This window comes from Pristiophorus japonicus, chromosome 3, assembly GCF_044704955.1.
Source record: "Pristiophorus japonicus isolate sPriJap1 chromosome 3, sPriJap1.hap1, whole genome shotgun sequence".
In the NCBI taxonomy this organism is placed as follows: domain Eukaryota; kingdom Metazoa; phylum Chordata; class Chondrichthyes; family Pristiophoridae; genus Pristiophorus; species Pristiophorus japonicus.
Window position 1 is genome coordinate 23,134,458 of NC_091979.1, and position 19,157 is coordinate 23,153,614.

The window sequence follows — 19,157 nt, forward strand, 5'->3', positions numbered from 1 at the left end:
CGTAACTTCGCCCGTCTTCGTCCTTGCCTCAGCTCATCCGCTGCTGAAGCCCTCATCTATGGCTTTGTTACCTCTAGACTTGTCTATTCCAACACAATCCTGGCTGGCCTCCACATTCTACCCTACGTAAACTAGAGATCATCCAAAGCTCGGCTGCCCCGTGTCCTAACTCGCACCAAGTTTGCAGATGACACTAAACTGGGTGGCAGTGTGAGCTGTGAGGAGGACGCTAAGAGGCTGCAGGGTGACTTGGACAGATTAGGCGAGTGGGCAAATACATGGCAGATGCAGCATAATGTGGATAAATGTGAGGTTATCAACTTTGGGGGCAAAAACACAAAGGCAGAATATTATCTGAATGGCGGCAGATTAGGAAAAGCAGAGGTGCAGCGAGACCTGGGTGTCATGGTACATCAGTCATTGAAAGTTGGCATGCAGGTACAGCAGGCGGTGAATTGGCAAATGGTATGTTGGTCTTCATAAACCCTCCTTTAAAAAAGGAGGGAGAGAGAAAACAGGGAATTATAGACCGGTCAGCCTGACATCGGTAGTGGGTAAAATGATGGAATCAATTATTAAGGATGTCATAGCAGTGCATTTGGAAAGAGGTGATATGATAGGTCCAAGTCAGCATGGATTTGTGAAAGGGAAATCATGCTTGACAAATCTTCTGGAATTTTTTGAGGATGTTTCCGGTAGAGTGGACAAGGGAGAACCAGTTGATGTGGTATATTTGGACTTTCAGAAGGCTTTCGACAAGGTCCCACACAAGAGATTAATGTGCAAAGTTAAAGTACATGGGATTGGGGGTAGTGTGCTGACATGGATTGAGAACTGGTTGTCAGACAGGAAGCAAAGAGTAGGAGTAAATGGGGACTTTTCATAATGGCAGGCAGTGACTAGTGGGGTACCGCAAGGTTCTGTGCTGGGGCCCCAGCTGTTTACACTGTACATTAATGATTTAGACGAGGGGATTAAATGTAGTATCTCCAAATTTGCGGATGACACTAAGTTGGGTGGCAGTGTGAGATGCGAGGAGGATGCTATGAGGCTGCAGAGCGACTTGGATAGGTTAGGTGAGTGGGCAAATGCATGGCAGATGAAGTATAATGTGGATAAATGTGAGGTTATCCACTTTGGTGGTAAAAACAGAGAGACAGACTATTATCTGAATGGTGACAGATTAGGAAAAGGGGAGGTGCAACGAGACCTGGGTACATCAGTCATTGAAGGTTGGCATGCAGGTACAGCAGGCGGTTAAGAAAGCAAATGGCATGTTGGCCTTCATAGCGAGGGGATTTGATTACAGGGCAGGGGGGTGTTGCTACAGTTGTACAGGGCCTTGGTGAGGCCACACCTGGAGTATTGTGTACAGTTTTGGTCTCCTAACCTGAGGAAGGACATTCTTGCTATTGAGGGAGTGCAGCGAAAGTTCACCAGACTGATTCCCGGGATGGCGGGACTGACCTATCAAGAAAGACTGGATCAACTGGGCTTGTATTCACTGGAGTTCAGAAGAATGAGAGGGGACCTCATAGAAACATTTAAAATTCTGATGGGGTTAGACAGGTTAGATGCAGGAAGAATGTTCCCAATGTTGGGGAAGTCCAGAACCAGGGGACCCCGTCTAAGGATAAGGGGGAAGCCATTTAGGACCGAGATGAGGAGGAATTTCTTCACCCAGAGAGTGGTGAACATGTGGAATTCTCTTCCACAGAAAGTTGTTGAGGCCAATTCACTAAATATATTCAAAAAGGAGTTAGATGAAGTCCTTACTACTAGGGGAATCGAGGGGTATGGTGAGAAAGCAGGAATGGGGTACTGAAGTTGCATGTTCAGCCATGAACTCATTGAATGGCGGTGCAGGCTAGAAGGGCCGAATGGCCTACTCCTGCATCTATTTTCTATGTTTCTATGTTTCTATAGCTAGAGGATTTGAGTATAGGAGCAGGGAGGTCTTACGGCAGTTGTACAGGGCCTTAGTGCGGCCTCACCTGGAATATTGTGTTCAGTTTTGGTCTCCTAATCTGAGGAAGGATGTTCTTGCTATTGAGGGAGTGCAGTGAAGGTTCACCAGACTGATTCCCGAGATGGCTGAACTGACATATGAGGAGAGACTGGATCAACTGGGCCTTTATACATTGGAGTTTAGAAGGATGAGAGGGGATCTCAAAGAAACATAAGATTCTGACGGGACTGGACAAGTTAGATGCCGGAAGAATGTTCCGATGTTGGGGAAGTCCAGAACCAGGGGACACAGTCTTAGGATAAAGGGAAGGTCATTTAGGACTGAGATGAGGAGAAACTTCTTCACTCAGAGAGTTGTTAACCTGTGGAATTCCCTGCCGCAGAGAGTTGTTGATGCCAATTCATTGGATATATTCAAGAGGGAGTTAGATATGGCCCTTACGGCTAAGGGGATCAAATGGTATGGAGAGAAAGCAGGAAAGGGGTACTGAGGGAAGGATCAGCCATGATCTTATTGAATGGCGGTGCAGGCTCGAAGGGCCGAATGATCTACTCCTGCACCTATTTTCTATGTTTCCCGCTCATCCATCACCCTGTGCTCGCTGACCTACATTTGCTTCTGTTTAAGCAACACCTCGATTTCAAAATTCTCATCGTTATTTTCAAATCCCTTCATGGCCTTGCCCCTCCCTATCTCTGTAATCTCCTCCAGCCCCACAACGCTCCCCCCTCCCCCGATATGCCTGCCTCCTCTAATGCTGCCCCTTTGAGCATCCCTGATTATAATCACTCAATCATTAGCGGCCGTGCCTTCTGTTTGCCTGGGCCCCAAGCTCTGCAACTTCTTCCCTAAACCTCTCCGCCTCTTTACCTTTCCTTCCTCCTTCAAGATGCTTCTTAAAGCCCACCTCTTGACTTAGCTTTTGGTCACTTGCGCTTATTTCTCCTTATGCGGCTCAGCGTCAAATTTTTTAATCTCATAATACTTATGGCGCCTTGGGAAGTTTCACGACATTAAAGGCGCTATATAAATACATCATCATCATCATAGGCAGTCCCTTGAAATCGAGGAAGACTTGCTTCCACTCTAAAAGTGAGTTCTCGGGTGACGGAACAGTCCAATACGGGAATTACAGTCTCTGCCACAGGTGGGACAGACAGTGGTTGAAGGAAAGGGTGGGTGGGGAGTCTGGTTTGCCGCACGCTCCTTCCGCTGCATGCGCTTGTTTTCTGCATGCTCTCGGCGACGAGACTCGAGGCGCTCAGCGCCCTCCCGGATGCTCTTCCTCCAATTTGGGCGGTCTTGGGCCAGGAATTCCCAGGTGCCGGTGGGGAAGTTGCAATTTACCAAGGAGGCTTTGAAGGTGTCCTTGTAGCATTTCCTCTGCCCTCTTTGACGCGGCTCGCTTGCCGTGTCAAAGCTCCGCGTAGAGCGCTTGCTTTGCAAGTCTCGTGTCGGGCATGCGGACGATGTGGCCCGTCCAACAGAGCTGAGCGAGCGTGGTCAGTGCTTCGATGCTGGGGATGTTGGCCTGAGGAAGAACACTGACGTTGGTGCGTCTATCCTCCCAGGGGATTTGCAGGATCTTGCGGAGGCAGCGCCGGTGATTTGAGCGATTGAGGTGTCTGCTGTGTATGGTCCACGTCCCTGAGCCACACAGGAGGGCGGGTATCACTGCTGCCCCGTAGACCATGAGCTTGGTGCCAGATTTGAAGTCCTGGTCTTCAAACACTCTCTTCCTTATGCGACCGAAGGCTGCGCTGGCACACAAATATATATAAATACAAGTTTTGTTGTTGTGTTGTTGAGAAGGGGGCTGTATAAATACAAGTTGTTGTTGTTGTTGTTAAAGGTGGGTAACCAGCGCGCATGCGTAATATTCAGGCAAAGGGGGGCGGGGCCGGAGCCGGAGAACCTGCACGAGTGACGCAGGGACGTGGGAGTGTGTGCGGGAGTGACGCACGACGTCAGCAGGGTTGGAGCCTGCAGCGCGCATGCCCGCGCCGTGTTGTGGTGTGTGCGAGCGGTGAGCCGGGGTAACCCGGGGCAACAGTCCGGCCTGTGGGAGAGGGAGAGCGTTCTCGGCCGCGGGGAATGTGGGGCGCCGCCGCCCTGGAGGAGGAGGAGGAGGAGGAGGAACAGCCGCTGCTGGGCCCGGGCCCGGCCGCGGGGGCGGTGGGCTGTGCGGGCGGCCGCCTGTACCGGCGCCGCTGGCTGATCCTGGCCGTCTTCTCGCTGCTCGGCTTCGTGCAGGGCATGCTGTGGAACGCCTGGGGCCCCATCCAGAACTCGGCCCGGCAGGCCCTGGGCTTCAGCACGCTCGACATCACGCTGCTCGTCATGTGGGGCCCCATCGGCTTTCTGCCCTGCTTCCTCTTCATGTGGCTGATGGACAAGAAAGGTGAGGGTTGGGGAGTGGTGGGTGGAGGAGAGGTGACGGAGGGAGGGAGGGAGGAGAGGTGGTGGAGAGAGGGAGGAGAGGTGGTGGAGGGAGGAGAGGTGGTGGGTGGAGAGTGGAGTGAGCGAGGGAAGGTGGAGAGCTGGTGGAGGGAGGATGGAGGGTAAGAGGACAAGTGGATGGATGGAGGGAAGGAGAGAGTGGAGGGGGACGGTAGATGGGGGGAAGCGGAGAGAGGATAGGTGGATGGAGTGAGGGTGGTGGTGGATGCAGGGAGGGAAGGAGTGGAGGGGGTATGTAGATTGAGAGAAGGAGGGGAGAGAGGATGGAGGATGGTAGGAAGGGGGACAGGTGGATGGAGGGAGTAGGGATGGGGGAGAGGAGGATGGATAAAGGGGAGGGAGAGGGGGGTTGCAAGGAGGTGAGGGAGAGGTGGCTGGAGGTTCAGTGGGGGCAATTCTCTGGTGTTCTGACCAATATTTATTCCTCAACTAGCATTGCTGAAAACAGGTTACCTGGTCATTTATCCCATTGCTGTTTGTGGGAGCTTGTGCACAAATCAGCTGTACATTACAACAATGACTATACTTCAAAAGTACTTCATTGGCTGTGAAACTCTTTGGAGTGCCCTGAGGTCATGTAAGCTGCTATATATATACAAGTTTTTTTTTTAAAAGAGTTGTGGGGCAGTTAGTTGCAGGGATCCTAACTTGAAGTTTATACTCAACTGTGAAAATCAACCAAAACATCTTAAACCAAGCCTCAACATAAACTGACTGAAATAATGGTTTTTGATTTTAACAAGATAAGAAAAAATAGGCAACCGTGGAACACTACTTCTGGGAACTCGAGTTGCTGCTTCTATGTTTTCAAACTAAAAGGTTTTATACAAGATGCTAATAACTTGTTGAGTTGTGAAAGGAAGGAAGGAGAAAGAAAATCGACAATTGTCATGTCGAAAGATGGGAGTGAGAGCGTTGAATAGCAAGTCACAAGCATTATCTGTTCTTCAAGTTTAGTGTTGAATGGGAAAAGTTGTGAGACTTCTTGTGGCTGTCATGCAACTGATGTGCTTTCATCAGTGAGTGTTAGATATTTAGAACGAGTTTAACAGGTTTGCAAACACTTTCACAAAATAAACATCTTCCAGAACTTTCCCAACTCGCACCAAGTCCTATTGCACATCATCCCTGTACTTGATTACCTACATCAGTTCCCTGTCTGGCAATGCCTTAATTTGAAAATTCTCATCCTTGTTTTTAAATCCTTCCATGGCCTCACCCTTCCCTATCTCTGTAATCTCCTCCAGCCCCACAACCCCCGAGATCTTTGCATTCCTTCAATTCTGACCTTTGCGCATTCCCAATTTTTATCGCGCCACCATTGGCATCCATGCCTTTAGCTGCCTGGGCCCTAAGCTCTGCCATTCCCTTCCTAAACTTCTCCGCCTCACTACCTGTCTTTTCTCCTTCTTGGGCAGTCCCTCGGATTCAAGGATGACTTGCTTCCACACTAAAAATTAGTGTTCTCATTACTGATGACTCCAATGCGGGACCTGCAGTCTCTGTCACAGGTGGGGCAGACGGTGGTTGAAGGGACATTGGTTGAAGGGACGGGTGGGTGGGGTGCTTGAGTTGTCGTGCGCTCCTTCCGCTGTTTGCGCTTGGCCTCTGCTTGCTCCCGGCAAAGAGACTCAAGGTGTTCGGTGCCTTCCCGGATGCTTCTCCTCCACTTTGAGCGGTCTTGGGCCAGGGATTCCCAGGTGTCAGTGGGGATGTTGCACTTTTTCAGGGAGGCTTTGAGGGTGTCCTTGAAGCGTTTCTTCTGCCCACCTGGGACTCGCTTGACGTGTCGGAGCTCCAAGTAGAGCGTTTGTTTTGGGACTCTCGTGTCAGGCATGCGGACGATGTGGCCTGACCATCGGAGCTGATCGAGCGTGGTCAGTGCTTCGATGCTGGGGACGTTGGCCTGAGTGAGAACACTGATGTTGGTGCACCTATCCTGCCAATGGATTTACAGGATATTGCAGAGGCATCGTTGGTGGCACTTCTCCAGTGCTTTGAGGTGACTGCTGTATAGGGTCCATGTCTCTGAAGCATATAAAGGGCGGGTATCATTACTGCTCTATAGACCATGAGTTTGGTGCCAGATTTGAGGTCCTGGTCTTCAAACATTCTCTTACTCAGGCGATCAAAGGCAGCACTGAGACACTGATGGCAGTGTTGGACTTCATCATTGATGTCTGCCCTTGTTGACAGTAAGCTCCCAAGGTATGGAAAATGCTCCGCGTTGTTCAAGGCCTTTTCGTGGATTTTGATAATCGCGGGGCAGTACTGTGTGGCGGGGGAAGGTTGGTAGAGGACAGTTGTCTTATGGATGTTTAGTGTAAGGCCCATGCTCTCGTACGCTTCGGTGAAGGTGTTGACTGGTTTGGAGTTCGGCCTCCCAGTGTGCGCAGACGCAAGCGTCGTCTGCGTACTGTAGTTCGATGACAGAGGATGTGACGACCTTGGATCTGGACTGGAGACGGCAGAGGTTGAACAGATTCCCGTTTGTTCTGTAGACTAGCTCCACTCCAGCGGGGAGCTTACTGAGGGTGAGATGGAGCATTTCAGCAAGGAAGATCAAGAAGAGTGTTGGTGCGATGACACAGCCTTACTTGACCCCGGTCCGTACGTGAATTGGGTCTGTGGGGGATCCGTTGGTCAAGATCACGGCTTGCATGTCGTCGTGAAGCAGGCAGAAGACGCTTCTTAAAATCTACCTCTTTGACCAAGCTTTTGGTCTCCTGTCATAATATCTCGATGTGGCTCCGTGTCAGATTTTGTTTGATAAGGCTCCTGTGAAGTGCCCTGGGATGCTTTCCTAAAGGTGTTATTATAAATGCAAGTTGTTGCTTCTTGTAAAATACAGTAGAAAGTAGTGATTCCAGCTCTCTGTATCTTCTAATTAAGATGGATGCCAATCCTACCTTGCTGGCGGTTGGACTTCACACATTGCTGATGGAGCAATCTGTGCAAACATCATAATACTCTGTCCCATCAAACACCCCAGGGCAGGTACAGCACGGGTTAGGTTCAGAGTAAAGCTCCCTCTATCTACACTGTGGCCCATCTCCTGTCTGTGAAATCTTTTGGCTGTTATTTTAGCCCATTCCATTATTAATTTCTCCAGTTACATACACCTATATAAGGATGTATTGCAACGTGCCGTTGCCGTCAGACACGACCCACTTTGTGGTATTGTGTGCAGCTGTGGGTATAGTTTTAATTCACTCTCGGGATGTGGGCGTCACTGGCAAGGCTAGCATTTATCGCCCATCCCTGGTTACCCTCGGGATGTTTTGGTTGGAAGAATTAGAAAAACATTTTTAAAATGTTGAGGAACTGTTAAATGTTGGTGTTGAGAGAGATTTAGATGTCCTTGTACAGGAAACACAAAGTTAGCATGTAGGTACAGCAAAGGGATTGGACGACAAGAGTCAGGAAGACGTAATACAATTGTACAAGGCTTTGGTGAGACCACACCTGGAGTACTGTCTCATCATCATCATCGGCAGTCCCTTGAAATTGAGGAAGACTTGCTTCCACTCTAAAAGTGAGTTCTCCGGTGACTGAACAGTTCACTACGGGAATTACAGGTGGGACAGACAGTGGTTGAAGGAAAGGGTGGGTGGGGAGTCTGGTTTGCCTCACGCTCCTTCCGCTGCCTGCGCTTGTTTTCTGCATGCTCTCGGCGATGAGACTCGAGGTGCTCAGCGCCCTCCCGGATGCTCTTCCTCCACTTTGGGCGGTCTTTGGCCAGGGACTCCCAGGTGTCAGTGGGGATGTTGCACTTTATCAAGGAGGCTTTGAGGGTGTCCTTGAAATGTTTCCTCTGCCCACCTGAGGATCGCCTGCTGCGTAGGAGTTCCGAGTAGAGCGCTTGCTTTGGGAGTCTTGTGTAGTACTGTGCAGTTATCTGAGGAAGGACATACTTGCCTTCGAAAAAGTGCAACGTAGGTTCAAAACAGTTAAGATTCTGAGGAAGATTGACCGGGTAAATGCTGAGGGGTTGTTTTGCCTCGATGGAGAGTCTAGAACTAGGGGGTATAATCTCTGGATAAGGGGCCGGCCTTTTAAGACTGAGATAAGGAGGAATTTCTTCACTCGTGGTTTTGAATCTTTGTAATTCTCTGCCCCAAAATGCTGTGGATGCTGAGTCGTTGAATATATTCAAGGCTGAGATCGACAGATTTTTAGAAACTAGGGGAAGCAAAAGGTTATGGGGATCAGGCAGCAAAGTGGAGTTGAGGTCGCAGATCAGCCATGATCTTATTGAATGGTGGAGCAGGCTCGAGAGGCTGTATGGGCTAATTCTTATGTTCTTCGGAGCTGCTCTTAATTGATTATATTTTGCTTCCCCTTACTACTGTATCTATACAGTTATTGAGAACTGGTTTGGGTGGATGGGTGAGTGCTGTGTTGACGTTGATGGGAAATGGCCTTGGACAATGAGGACCATTTTCCACACCTCGGGAACCTACTATCAGCAAGGGCAGACATCGACGACGAGGTCCAACACCGCCTCCAGTGTGCCAGCGCAGCCTTCGGTTGCCTGAGGAAGAGATAGTTTGAAGACCAGGACCTCAAATCTGGCACCAAGCTTACGGTCTACAGGGCAGTAGTGATACCTGCCCTCCTATATGGCTCAGAGACGTGGACCATATAGAATAGACACCTCAAAGCGCTGGAGAAATACCACCAACGATGCCTCCGCTAGATCCTGCAAATCCACTGTGAGGATAGACGCACCAACGTCAGTGTTCTCGACCAGGCCAACATCCCCAGCATCGAAGCACTGACCGCACTCGACCAGCTCCGCTGGGCGGGCCACATTGCCCGCATGCCCGACACGAGACTCCCAAAGCAAGCGCTCTACTTGGAACTCCTACATGGCAAGCGAGCCCCAGATGGGCAGAGGAAACGTTTCAAGGATACCCTCAAAGACTCCCTGATAAAATGCAACATCCCCACCGACACTTGGGAATCCCTGGCCCAAGACCGCCCTAAGTGGAGGAGGAGATTCCGGGAGGGCACTGAGCATTTCGAGTTGCCGAGAGCATGCAGAAACCAAACGCAAACAGCGGAAGGAGTGTGCGGAAAACCAGACTCCCCACCTACCCTTTCCTTCAACGACTGTCTATCCCACCTGTGACAGAGACTGTAAATCTAGTATTGGACTGTACAGTCACCTGAGAACTCACTGAGTGGAAGCAAGCCTTCCTTGATTTCGAGGGACTGCCTATGATGATGGTTGATGGGATATTCTACCTGCTTAAGTTTTGTAAATAGAGACTCTGTCTCCTTTATTCTGGCGGTGAGCCATTTTATAGCAGTATGTTGTTGACCAAGCTGCTGTAAGTATGGTGTAACACCTCTGATGTATTGGGGTTGAGAGTGTGCAGGAATAAGTATTTGTTTTTAAAATGGCTTTCATTGTTTAGTGATCTGTTGGATATCTGGTTTTGAGTTTCGGCCTCAGAGACTTGAGCACAAAAATCTAGGCTGACACTCCAGTACAATTCTAAGGGAGTGCTGTCGGAGGTGCCGCCTTTTGAATGAACAGGTTCCCACTGGTTCTGTAGTTTAGTTCCACTCCAGCGGGGAACTTGTTGACTATAGGTGGAACATGGCAGCGAGGAAGATTGAGAAGAGGGTTGGGGCGATGACGCAGCCCTGTTTGACTCCGGTCCGGACGTGGATTGGGTCTGTAGTGGATCCGTTGGTAAGGATCACGGTTTGCATGTCATCATGGAGCAGGCGGAGGATGGTGACGAACTTTTGGGGCCATCCGAAACGGAGGAGGACGCTCCATAGACCCTCGTGGTTGACAGTGTCAAAGGCCTTTGTAAGGTCGAAGGCGGCAATGTATAAGGGCTGGTGCCGTTCCCTGCATTTTTCCTGCAGCTGTCATGCTGTAAAAATCATATCCGTTGTGCCCCGAAGGGGACGAAATCTGCACTGCGACTCCGGGAGGAGCTCCTCAGCCACAGGGAGAAGACGGTTGAGGAAGACTCTAGTGACAACTTTCCCAGTGGCTGATAACCGGGAGATTCCTCTGTAGTTGCCGCAGTCAGACTTGTCCCCTTTTTTAAAGATGGTCACGATCACTGCATCTCTGAGATCTCACGGCATGCTCTCCTCCCTCCAGATGAGAGAGATGAGGTCATGTATTCGCGCAAGTAGTACTTCAGTGCCTCAGCAGGGATTCCAGCCTTTTTGTTGTTAAGCTGTCTTATGGCAGTTTTTTACCTCGTGCAGTGTTGGGGTTTTACTGAGGAAGTGTGCCGTCTCCAGGCCAGGTCTAAGACCACCCCAACCTCTGTCGTCGAGCTACACTACACGGACGCGCACATACAGAGGCTGAACTCCAGGACATAGTCGATGTATTTACTGAGGCGTACGAAAGCATGGGTCTTATGCTAAACATCCATAAGACGACAGGTCCTCCACCAGCCTGTCCTCGCCGCACAGCACTACCCACCCAGTTATCAAGATCCATGGCGCGGCTCTGGACAACATGGACTATTTCCCAAACCTCGGGAGCCTCCCATCAACAAGAGCAGGCATTGACGACGAGATTCAACTCCGCCTACAGTGTGCCTTCGGTCACCTGAGGAAAAGAGTGTTTGAAGACCAGGCCCTCAAAACTGCCACCAAGCTCATGGTCTACAGGGCTGTAGTAATATTCGCCCTCCTGTATGGCTCAGAGACATGGACCATGTACAGTCCACACCTCAAGTCGCTGGAGAAATACCACCAACGATGCTGCCGCAAGATCCTACAAATCCCCTGGGAGGACAGACGCACAAACATTAGCGTCCTCGACCAGGCCAACATCCCTGGCATTGAAACACTGGCCACACTTGATCAGCTCTGCTGGGAAGGCCACATCGTTCGCATGCCAGACGTGAGACTCCCAAAGCAAGCATTCTACTTGGAACTCCTTCACGGCAAACGAGCCAAAGGTGGGCAGCGGAAACGTTACAGGGACATCCTCAAAGTCTCCCTGAAAAAGTGCAGCATCCCCACTGACACCTGGGAGTCCCTGGCTGAAGACCGTCCTAAGTGGAGGAAGTGCATCCGGGATGGCGCAAAGCACCTCGAGAGCACGCAGAAATCAAGCACAGACAGCGGAAAGAGCATGCGGCAAATCTGTCCCACCCACCCTTTCCCTCAATGCTTATCTGTCCCACCTATGACGGGGACTGTGGCTCTCGTATTGGACTGTTCAGCCACCTAAGGACTCATTCTAAGAGTGGAAGCAAGTCTTCCTCGATTCCAATGGACTGCCTATGATGACTTTCGAATGAGATCTTAAACTGCTCTCTTGGGACGGAAAAGATTCCATGGCACTCTTTCGAGTAAGAGCAGGGGAGTTATCCCCGGTGTCCTGGCCAATATTTATCCCCCAATCAGTATCATTAAAAGCAGATTATCTAGTCATTATCACTTTGCTGTTTGTGGGAGCTTGCTGTACATGAATTGGCTGCCGCGTTTCCTATATTACAACAGTGACTACACATCAAAAAGTATTTGATTGGCTGTAAAGCGCTTTAGGACGCCCAGTGATCGTGAAATGCTTTGCATAAATGCAAGTCTGTCTTTATCCCCGAGATATCTGCGTTCCTCTAATTCTGCCCTCTTGAGCACCCCGGATTATAATCACTCAACCATTGGTGGCCGTGCTTTCTGTTGCCTAAGCTCTACGCTCTGGAATTCCCTGCATAAACCTCCGTGCCTCTTTCCTCCTTCAAGACGCTCCTTAAAACCTACCCCTTTGACCAAGCTTTTGGTCACCTGCCCTAATTTCTCCTTCTGTGGCTGTGAAGCACCTTGAGACGTTTAAGACACTATATAAATACATATAAATAAGTTTGTTTCCTGGGAATTGATCTAATTTAACAACAGCAACTTGTATTTCTATAGCACCTTTTAACGTAATGAAATGCCCAAAGGCTCTTCTCCAGGACGCCAACTGGAATGAGGTTCCAGAGCATCTGTGATAACGTGGTTGTTTGATGTACCTCTCTGGAAAGTGGAATTTAATATTTGTTGCTATAGTTTTTCAAATGAACCTCTTTAAACAAATTATTTAAAATGGAACATAGCTGTGAATCCTGGCTTTATACAGATTTATAAGTGAACTCTCCTACACCCCCTAAAAAAACCTGTGCCAGGGTGAGCTTCATTTCAGAGTAGTTTGTCACGTGTTGTTTACTTAACCCAGAAATATGTAAATCTGTGGCAGCTTAAAAATGAAATGCATTGTGGGGTTGGGACAAGAACTGGGATATAAATAAAGGTGATATTTATATTTGCTGCACAGCAGCGCATTGGAAACCATGTGACTCAGTCAAACTCGTTCAGATATCCCAAGGGCACCACCACTTGTTTGTCGTCGCACGCTAGCATTTTAGGAAGCTCGGTTTCAGCTGACGGGTTGCTAAGGCGTGGTTGGACTGTGCCATGGGTCTGAGCTGCTGCACAGTTTGAAGCTGCTAAGACCCATGTTATTCTGCAGGATGCTCTATGTTGTGTATTGTGCTTCTCTCATCACGCGCTCAACAACGACAACTTGCTTTTGTATAGCCGCTTTTACACAGTAAAACGTCACAAGGCACTTCACAGGAGCGATTATCAAACACAATTTCACACCAAACCACAACATTTGCATGCTCAACCCTTGCTGGTGAGTTAAGTTTTCAATCTTTTGACAAGGTAAATGGGAGCATTTGTGCATTCAAAGCACTTCTTTTAAAAGAAAAACAGGAACTTCTGTAAGCTCACAAAGTGACTAGGATGTCCAATGGAGTTTTGGAGCTGGCTTGACACCATAGTGGAATTAATCCTTTTCAAGCCCGAGAGAGAAAGAACTTGCATTTCTTTACATGGTTCCTTAACATGGCTGTCACAAACATCACAGAAGTTCTTCACACGCATTAACTGATTTTGAACCGCAGCTACTGTTTCAAGGACACCCTCAAAGCCTCGATGATAAAATGCAACATCCACCCCAACACCTGGGAGTCCCTGGCCAAAGACCGCCCTAAGTGGAGGAAGAGCATCCGGGAGGACGCTGAGCACCTCGAGTCTCATCGCCAAGAGCATGCAGAAAACAAGCACATGCAACGGAAGGAGCGTGCGGCAAACCAGGCTCCCCACCCACACTTTCCTTCAACAACTGTCTGTCCCACCTCTGACAGAGACTGTAATTCCCATATTGGACTGTACAGTCACCTGAGAAGTCACTAAGAGTAGAAGCAAGTCTTCCTCGATTTCGAGGGACTGCCTATGATGATAATGACTGTTATAATGGCAGCACACTGCAGCTGGCAGCCATCTTCCACAAACCGTGTCTCAAACAATAATGAGATGAAGGATCAGTAAATATATTTTTGGAGGAATGTTGGCCGAGGCACTGAGAACCTGTCGCCCTATTTGTGCAATCTTCTCTAGGCCTGTAAAACCTCTGAGATCTCTGCGCTCTTCTAACTGGCCACTTATGCATCCACAATTTTAATTGCTCCACCGTTGGCCGTGTCTTCAGCTGCTTAGGCCCCAAGCTCTGGAATTCCCTCCCTCTACCTCCACTTCTCTACCTCTCTGTCCTCCTTTTTAATATGCTCCTTGAAACCTACCTCGCTTTTAGTCCTCTCTCGTAATATCTTCTGAAACATAAAAATTAGGTGCGTGAGCAGGCCATTTGGCCCTTTGAGCCTGCACCGCCATTCAATATGATCATGGCTGATCATTCAACCTCAGTGCCCCTTTCCTGCTTTCTCTCCATACCTCTTGATCCCTTTGGCCGTAAGGGTCATATCTAACTCCCTTTTGAATATATCTAACGAACTGGCCTCAACAACTTTCTGCAGTAGAGAATTCCACAGGTTAACAACTCTGACTGAAGAAGTTTCTCCTCATTTCGGTCCTAAATGGCTTACCCCTTATTCTTAAACTGTGAACCCTGGTTCTGGAACTCCCCAGCAACGGTGTCAAATTTTGTTTGGTACTTGCTCCTGTGAATGGCCTTGGAACGTTTTACTACATTAAAGGCGCTATATAAATGCAAGTTATTGTTGAATAGTGCAATGAGGTCTTTTGTATCCACCTGAACAGACAGCTGAGCCCTCGGTGTAGCCTCTTATCTGAAGGGCTGCACTTCCAACGCAGCGACACCAGCTCAGCACTACACTGGAGTATCTGCCTGGATTATGTGCTTAAGAACATAAACATAAGAATTAGGAACAGAAGTAGGCCATTTTGCCCCTCGAACCTGCTCAGCCATTCAATAAGATCATGGCTGATCTGGCCGTGGACTGCGTTCCACTTACCCGCCCGCTCCCCGTAACCCTTAATTCCCTTTTTGGTTAAAAATCTATCTATCTGTGATTTGAATACATTCAATGAGCTAGCCTCAACTGCTTCCTTGGGCAGAGAATTCCACAGATTCACAACCCTGTGGGAGAAGAAATTCCTTCTCAACTCGGTTTTAAATTGGCTCCCCCGTATTTTGAGGCTGTGCCCCCTAGTTTTAGTCTCCCCGACCTGGAAACAACCTCTCTGCCTCTATCTTGTCTATCCCTTTCATTATTTTATATGTTTCTATAAGATCACTCCTCATCCTTCTGAATTCCAGCGAGTAAAGACCCAGTCTACTCAATCTATCATCATAAGGTAACCCCCTCATCTCCGGAATCAGCCTAGTGAATCGTCTCTGTACCCCCTCCAAAGCCAGTATATCCTTCCTTAAGTAAGGTGACCAAAACTGCACGCAGTACTCCAGATGCGGCCTCACCAATACCCTGTACAGTTGCAGCAGGACCTCCCTGCTTTTGTATTCCATCCCTCTCGCAATGAAGGCCAACATTCCATTCGCCTTCCTGATTACCTGCTGCACCTGCAAACTAACTTTTTGGGGCCGGCGCCTCACAACTTGAGCCGCCTCGGGGAAATCCCCTCCGTGCCTTTCAGTTCCGCGCGGAGGGGTTTCCTGTACGGGCTGCTCCTGCACACTCTCAACTTTGCCATCCTCGCCGGCCGTCCGGACACGCCGTGGCGTACCATCTTGCCGTCCGGAGGAGGCGGGGGTCCCCAATGGAGGGCACTCTACGCAGGGGTCCTCCCACTATTCATCGGGGACTTGGCCTGGAGGGTGGTGCACGGAGCAGTGCCGTGCAACAAATTTTTAAGCCGGTTCACGGACTCCCAGGCCACCTGCAATTTCTGCGGTCTGGAGGAGTCCGTGTTCCATGTTTTTAATTGAGTGCACAAGGTTGCAGCCCCTGTTCCATTATTTGAAGGGGCTGCTCCTGAAATTCTGGCTGCACTTCAGTCCCACTCTCCTGATCTTTGGGCACCCTGTGCGGAGGGGAGCGGGTAGGTCCGAGGGCCTCCTCGTAGGACTGCTCCTGGGCACGGCCAAGAGTGCCATCAGCCGGTCCAGGCAGCGGGCGGTCGAGGGGGTCGTTCAACCTGATTGCCTGCCTTTCTTCCGCTCTAACATCCGGTCCAGGGTGTCCTTGGAGATGGAGCACGCGGTGTCCACCGGTACGCTCGCGGCCTTCCGCGAGAGGTGGGCACCGGAGGGACTGGAGTGCATCATCACGCCCGGCAACCAAATTTTAATTTGATTTTACGTTTTAAAGTTTAATTTGTTTTAATTGCCGGTGCTTTTAGTGTCCCCCTCTCCTTTTATAGGGGGCACTGGAAAAAGGAAAAAATTTGATTTTAGTGCCCAAAAAACAAACAAAAAAAAAAGGGCCTTGTAAATGTCTGGTGTGTCATCCAGGTCGGGTGGCACGGATACATGTTTTATGTTTTGCAGGTAGACTCTAAGAGTTTCATGCACAAGGACCCCCAGGTCCCTCTGCACCGCAGCATGTTGTAATTTCTCCCCATTCAAATAATATTCCCTTTCACTGTTTTTTTTTTTCCAAGGTGGATGACCTCATATTTTCCGACATTGTATTCCATCTGCCAAACCATAGCTCATTCGCTTAACCTATCTGAATCTCTTTGCAGCCTCTCTGTGTCCTCCAACACAACCCGCTTTCCCACTAATCTTTGTGTCATCTGCAAATTTTGATACACTATACTCTGTCCCTTCTTCCAGGTCATCTATGTAAACAGTTGTGGTCCCAGCACCGATCCCTGTGGCACACCACTAACCACCGATTTCCAACCCAAAAAGGACCCATTTATCCCGACTCTCTGCTTTCTGTTCGCCAGCCAATTCTCGATCCATGCTAATACATTTCCTTTGACTCCGCGTACCTTTATCTTCTGCAGTAACCTTTTGTGTGGCACCTTATCGAATGCCTTTTGGAAATCTCACTACACCACATCCATCGGTACACCTCTATCCACCATGCTCGTTATATTCTCAAAGAATTCCAGTAAATTAGTTCAACATGATTTCCCCTTCATGAATCCATGTTGCGTCTGCTTGATTGCACTATTCCTTTCTAGATGTCCCGCTATTTCTTCCTTAATGGATCGCTTCAAGCATTTTCCCCACTACAGATGTTAAACTAACCGGCCTATAGTTACCTGCCTTTTGTCTGCCCCCTTTTTTAAACAGAGCCGTTACATTAGCTGCTTTCCAATCCGCTGGTACCTCTCCAGAGTCCAGAGAATTTTGGTAGATTATAACGAATGCATCTGCTATAACTTCTGGAGTGGAGCTTGAATGCACAACCGTTGAACTCCGAAGGAGGAGACTGACCAACTGCACCAAGCTGAGACGTGAAACCGGTTGAAGGAGGGGGGCGAGAGTGTCTCATCTTTTGCCGCAACCAGTTCTCTGCAGCTGCTGATCTCGGACCTATAGTGCAACATAACAACACCTTCTGGCAACAATATCCATAACTATACTATCACAATAGTGACACAATTAACAATGAAAATCTTAAGCCGAATAAACTCTTGAGCTTGGAAATTACTCTAGTGATAGCTCGCAAACTCTTATCAAATTCCTATCTCTGCTACTTTAATGGAGTAATTACCCTGTTTATTTTAAGTGGTTTGCCATCTCTATTAACCTCTCTGTTATTTTAATTTGATTTAAAAGAAAACTCATTGGGCATTCTTACAGTAACTGCTTAGTGATTTCGAAGCTTCTGCCTTAAATTCAGTGTCAGCTGTGGCTCAGTGGGTAGCACTCTCCCCTCGGAGTCAAAGTTGTGGGTTCAAGCCCCACTCCAGGGACGTGAGCACACAAATCTAGACTGACACCCCCAGTGCAGTGCTGAGGGAGCGCTGCACTGTCAGAGGTGCCGTCTTTTGGATGAGACGTTAAACCGAGACCCCATCTGCGCTCTCAGGTGGACGTAAAAGATCCCATGGCACTATTTCGAAAAGAGCAGAGGAGTTAGCCAATGCCCTGGCCAATATTACTCCCTCAATCAAATTAACTTGACCAGATAATCTGTTTTTGGTTATCATCACATTGCTGTTTGTGGGAGCTTGCTGTGCGCAAACTGACTGTTGCTTTTCCCACATTACAAAAGTGACTACACTCCAAAAGTACTTAATTGGCTGTAAAGTGCTTTAAGACGTCCGGTGGTCATGAAAGGCGCTATATAAATGCAAGTCTTTCTTAGTGATTTCGAAGCTTCTGTCTAAATTTCTTCGCTCTACTCCCCTCAAGCTACACAAGGTCGATAGGCAGTCTGGCCCCAGATTCCTGCTCAATGCTCATGAGAGAATGGACTGGGGATGACTGCCCTTCTAATTGAGCAAGTGGCGCATCGACAAATTGTTGCATCCCTTTATCTTATGCACATTAATTCGGAGGAAACCACTGCATGGGAGCTGGGGGGATGAATGGTCCCTTTTCCTATTGTGATGGATTATGAAATTGCCAAGTGACAAAAAAGTGGATGCAAGAGTGAATCTTGCGGTTTTGTTCAATGAACAAGGCAGGCATGGTTACCTCATGCCAATGTAAGAAGAGATGCCCAAAACCTGTGCTGTACAAGTCCTCTTCTAGTACTAGTGTAATTGTGACACAGTTAGTGGCACTCTTGCCTCTGAGTGAGAAGGTTGTGAGTTGAAGCCTCTCTGCAGACCTCCACTGCGACTTCAGTGCAGTGCTGCATTGTTAGAGGTGCTGTGGTTTGGGTGAAACATAGAAACATAGAAAATAGGTGCAGGAGTAGGTCATTCAATCCTTCGAGCCTGCAGCACCATTCAATATGATCATGGCTGATCATGCAACTTCAGTACCCCATTCCTGCTTTCTCTCCATATCCCTTGATCCCTTTAGCTGTGAGGGCCACATCTAACTCCCTTTTGAATATATTTAACAATCTGGCCCCAACAACTTTCTGCGGCAGGGAATTCCACAGGTTCACAATTCTCTGAGTGAAGAAGTTTCTCCTCATCTCTGTCCTAAATGGCTTATCCTTTATCCTTAGACTGTGACCCCTGGTTCTGGACTTTCCCAACATCGGGAACATTCTTCCTTCATCTAACCTGTCCAGTCCCATCAGAATTTTAAAAGTTTCATCCTTCTAAATTCCAGTGAATATAAGGCTCGTCGATGCAGTCTTTCTTCATATGTCAGTCCTGTCAAGGTGAGACATTACACCAAAGCCCTATCTGTCTATTCAGGTGAATGTCAAAGATCTCATGGTACTATTGGAAGATCAGAGCTCTTCCTGATGTTTTGTCAAACATTTATCACTGAACCAACAGGACTAAAATAATTTAGCTAGGTCTTGCTGCTTTGGGACGTTATGGGAAC

General features: G+C 48.6%; 1 protein-coding gene across 2 annotated transcripts in view; it reads left to right on the forward strand.

The window, feature by feature from the left end:
- Positions 1–3,927: 3,927 nt before the first annotated feature.
- Positions 3,928–19,157, forward strand: part of slc49a4 (solute carrier family 49 member 4) — a 123,604-nt gene continuing 108,374 nt past the window's right edge. The window contains exon 1 of one of the 2 annotated variants that reach the window (XM_070875252.1): positions 3,928–4,370. In XM_070875252.1, the coding sequence (XP_070731353.1) occupies positions 4,064–4,370 (307 nt within the window). In that variant the 5' untranslated portion in view covers positions 3,928–4,063. The remainder of the gene's footprint in view (positions 4,371–19,157) is intronic. The other variant, XM_070875251.1, reaches the window with a different exon arrangement.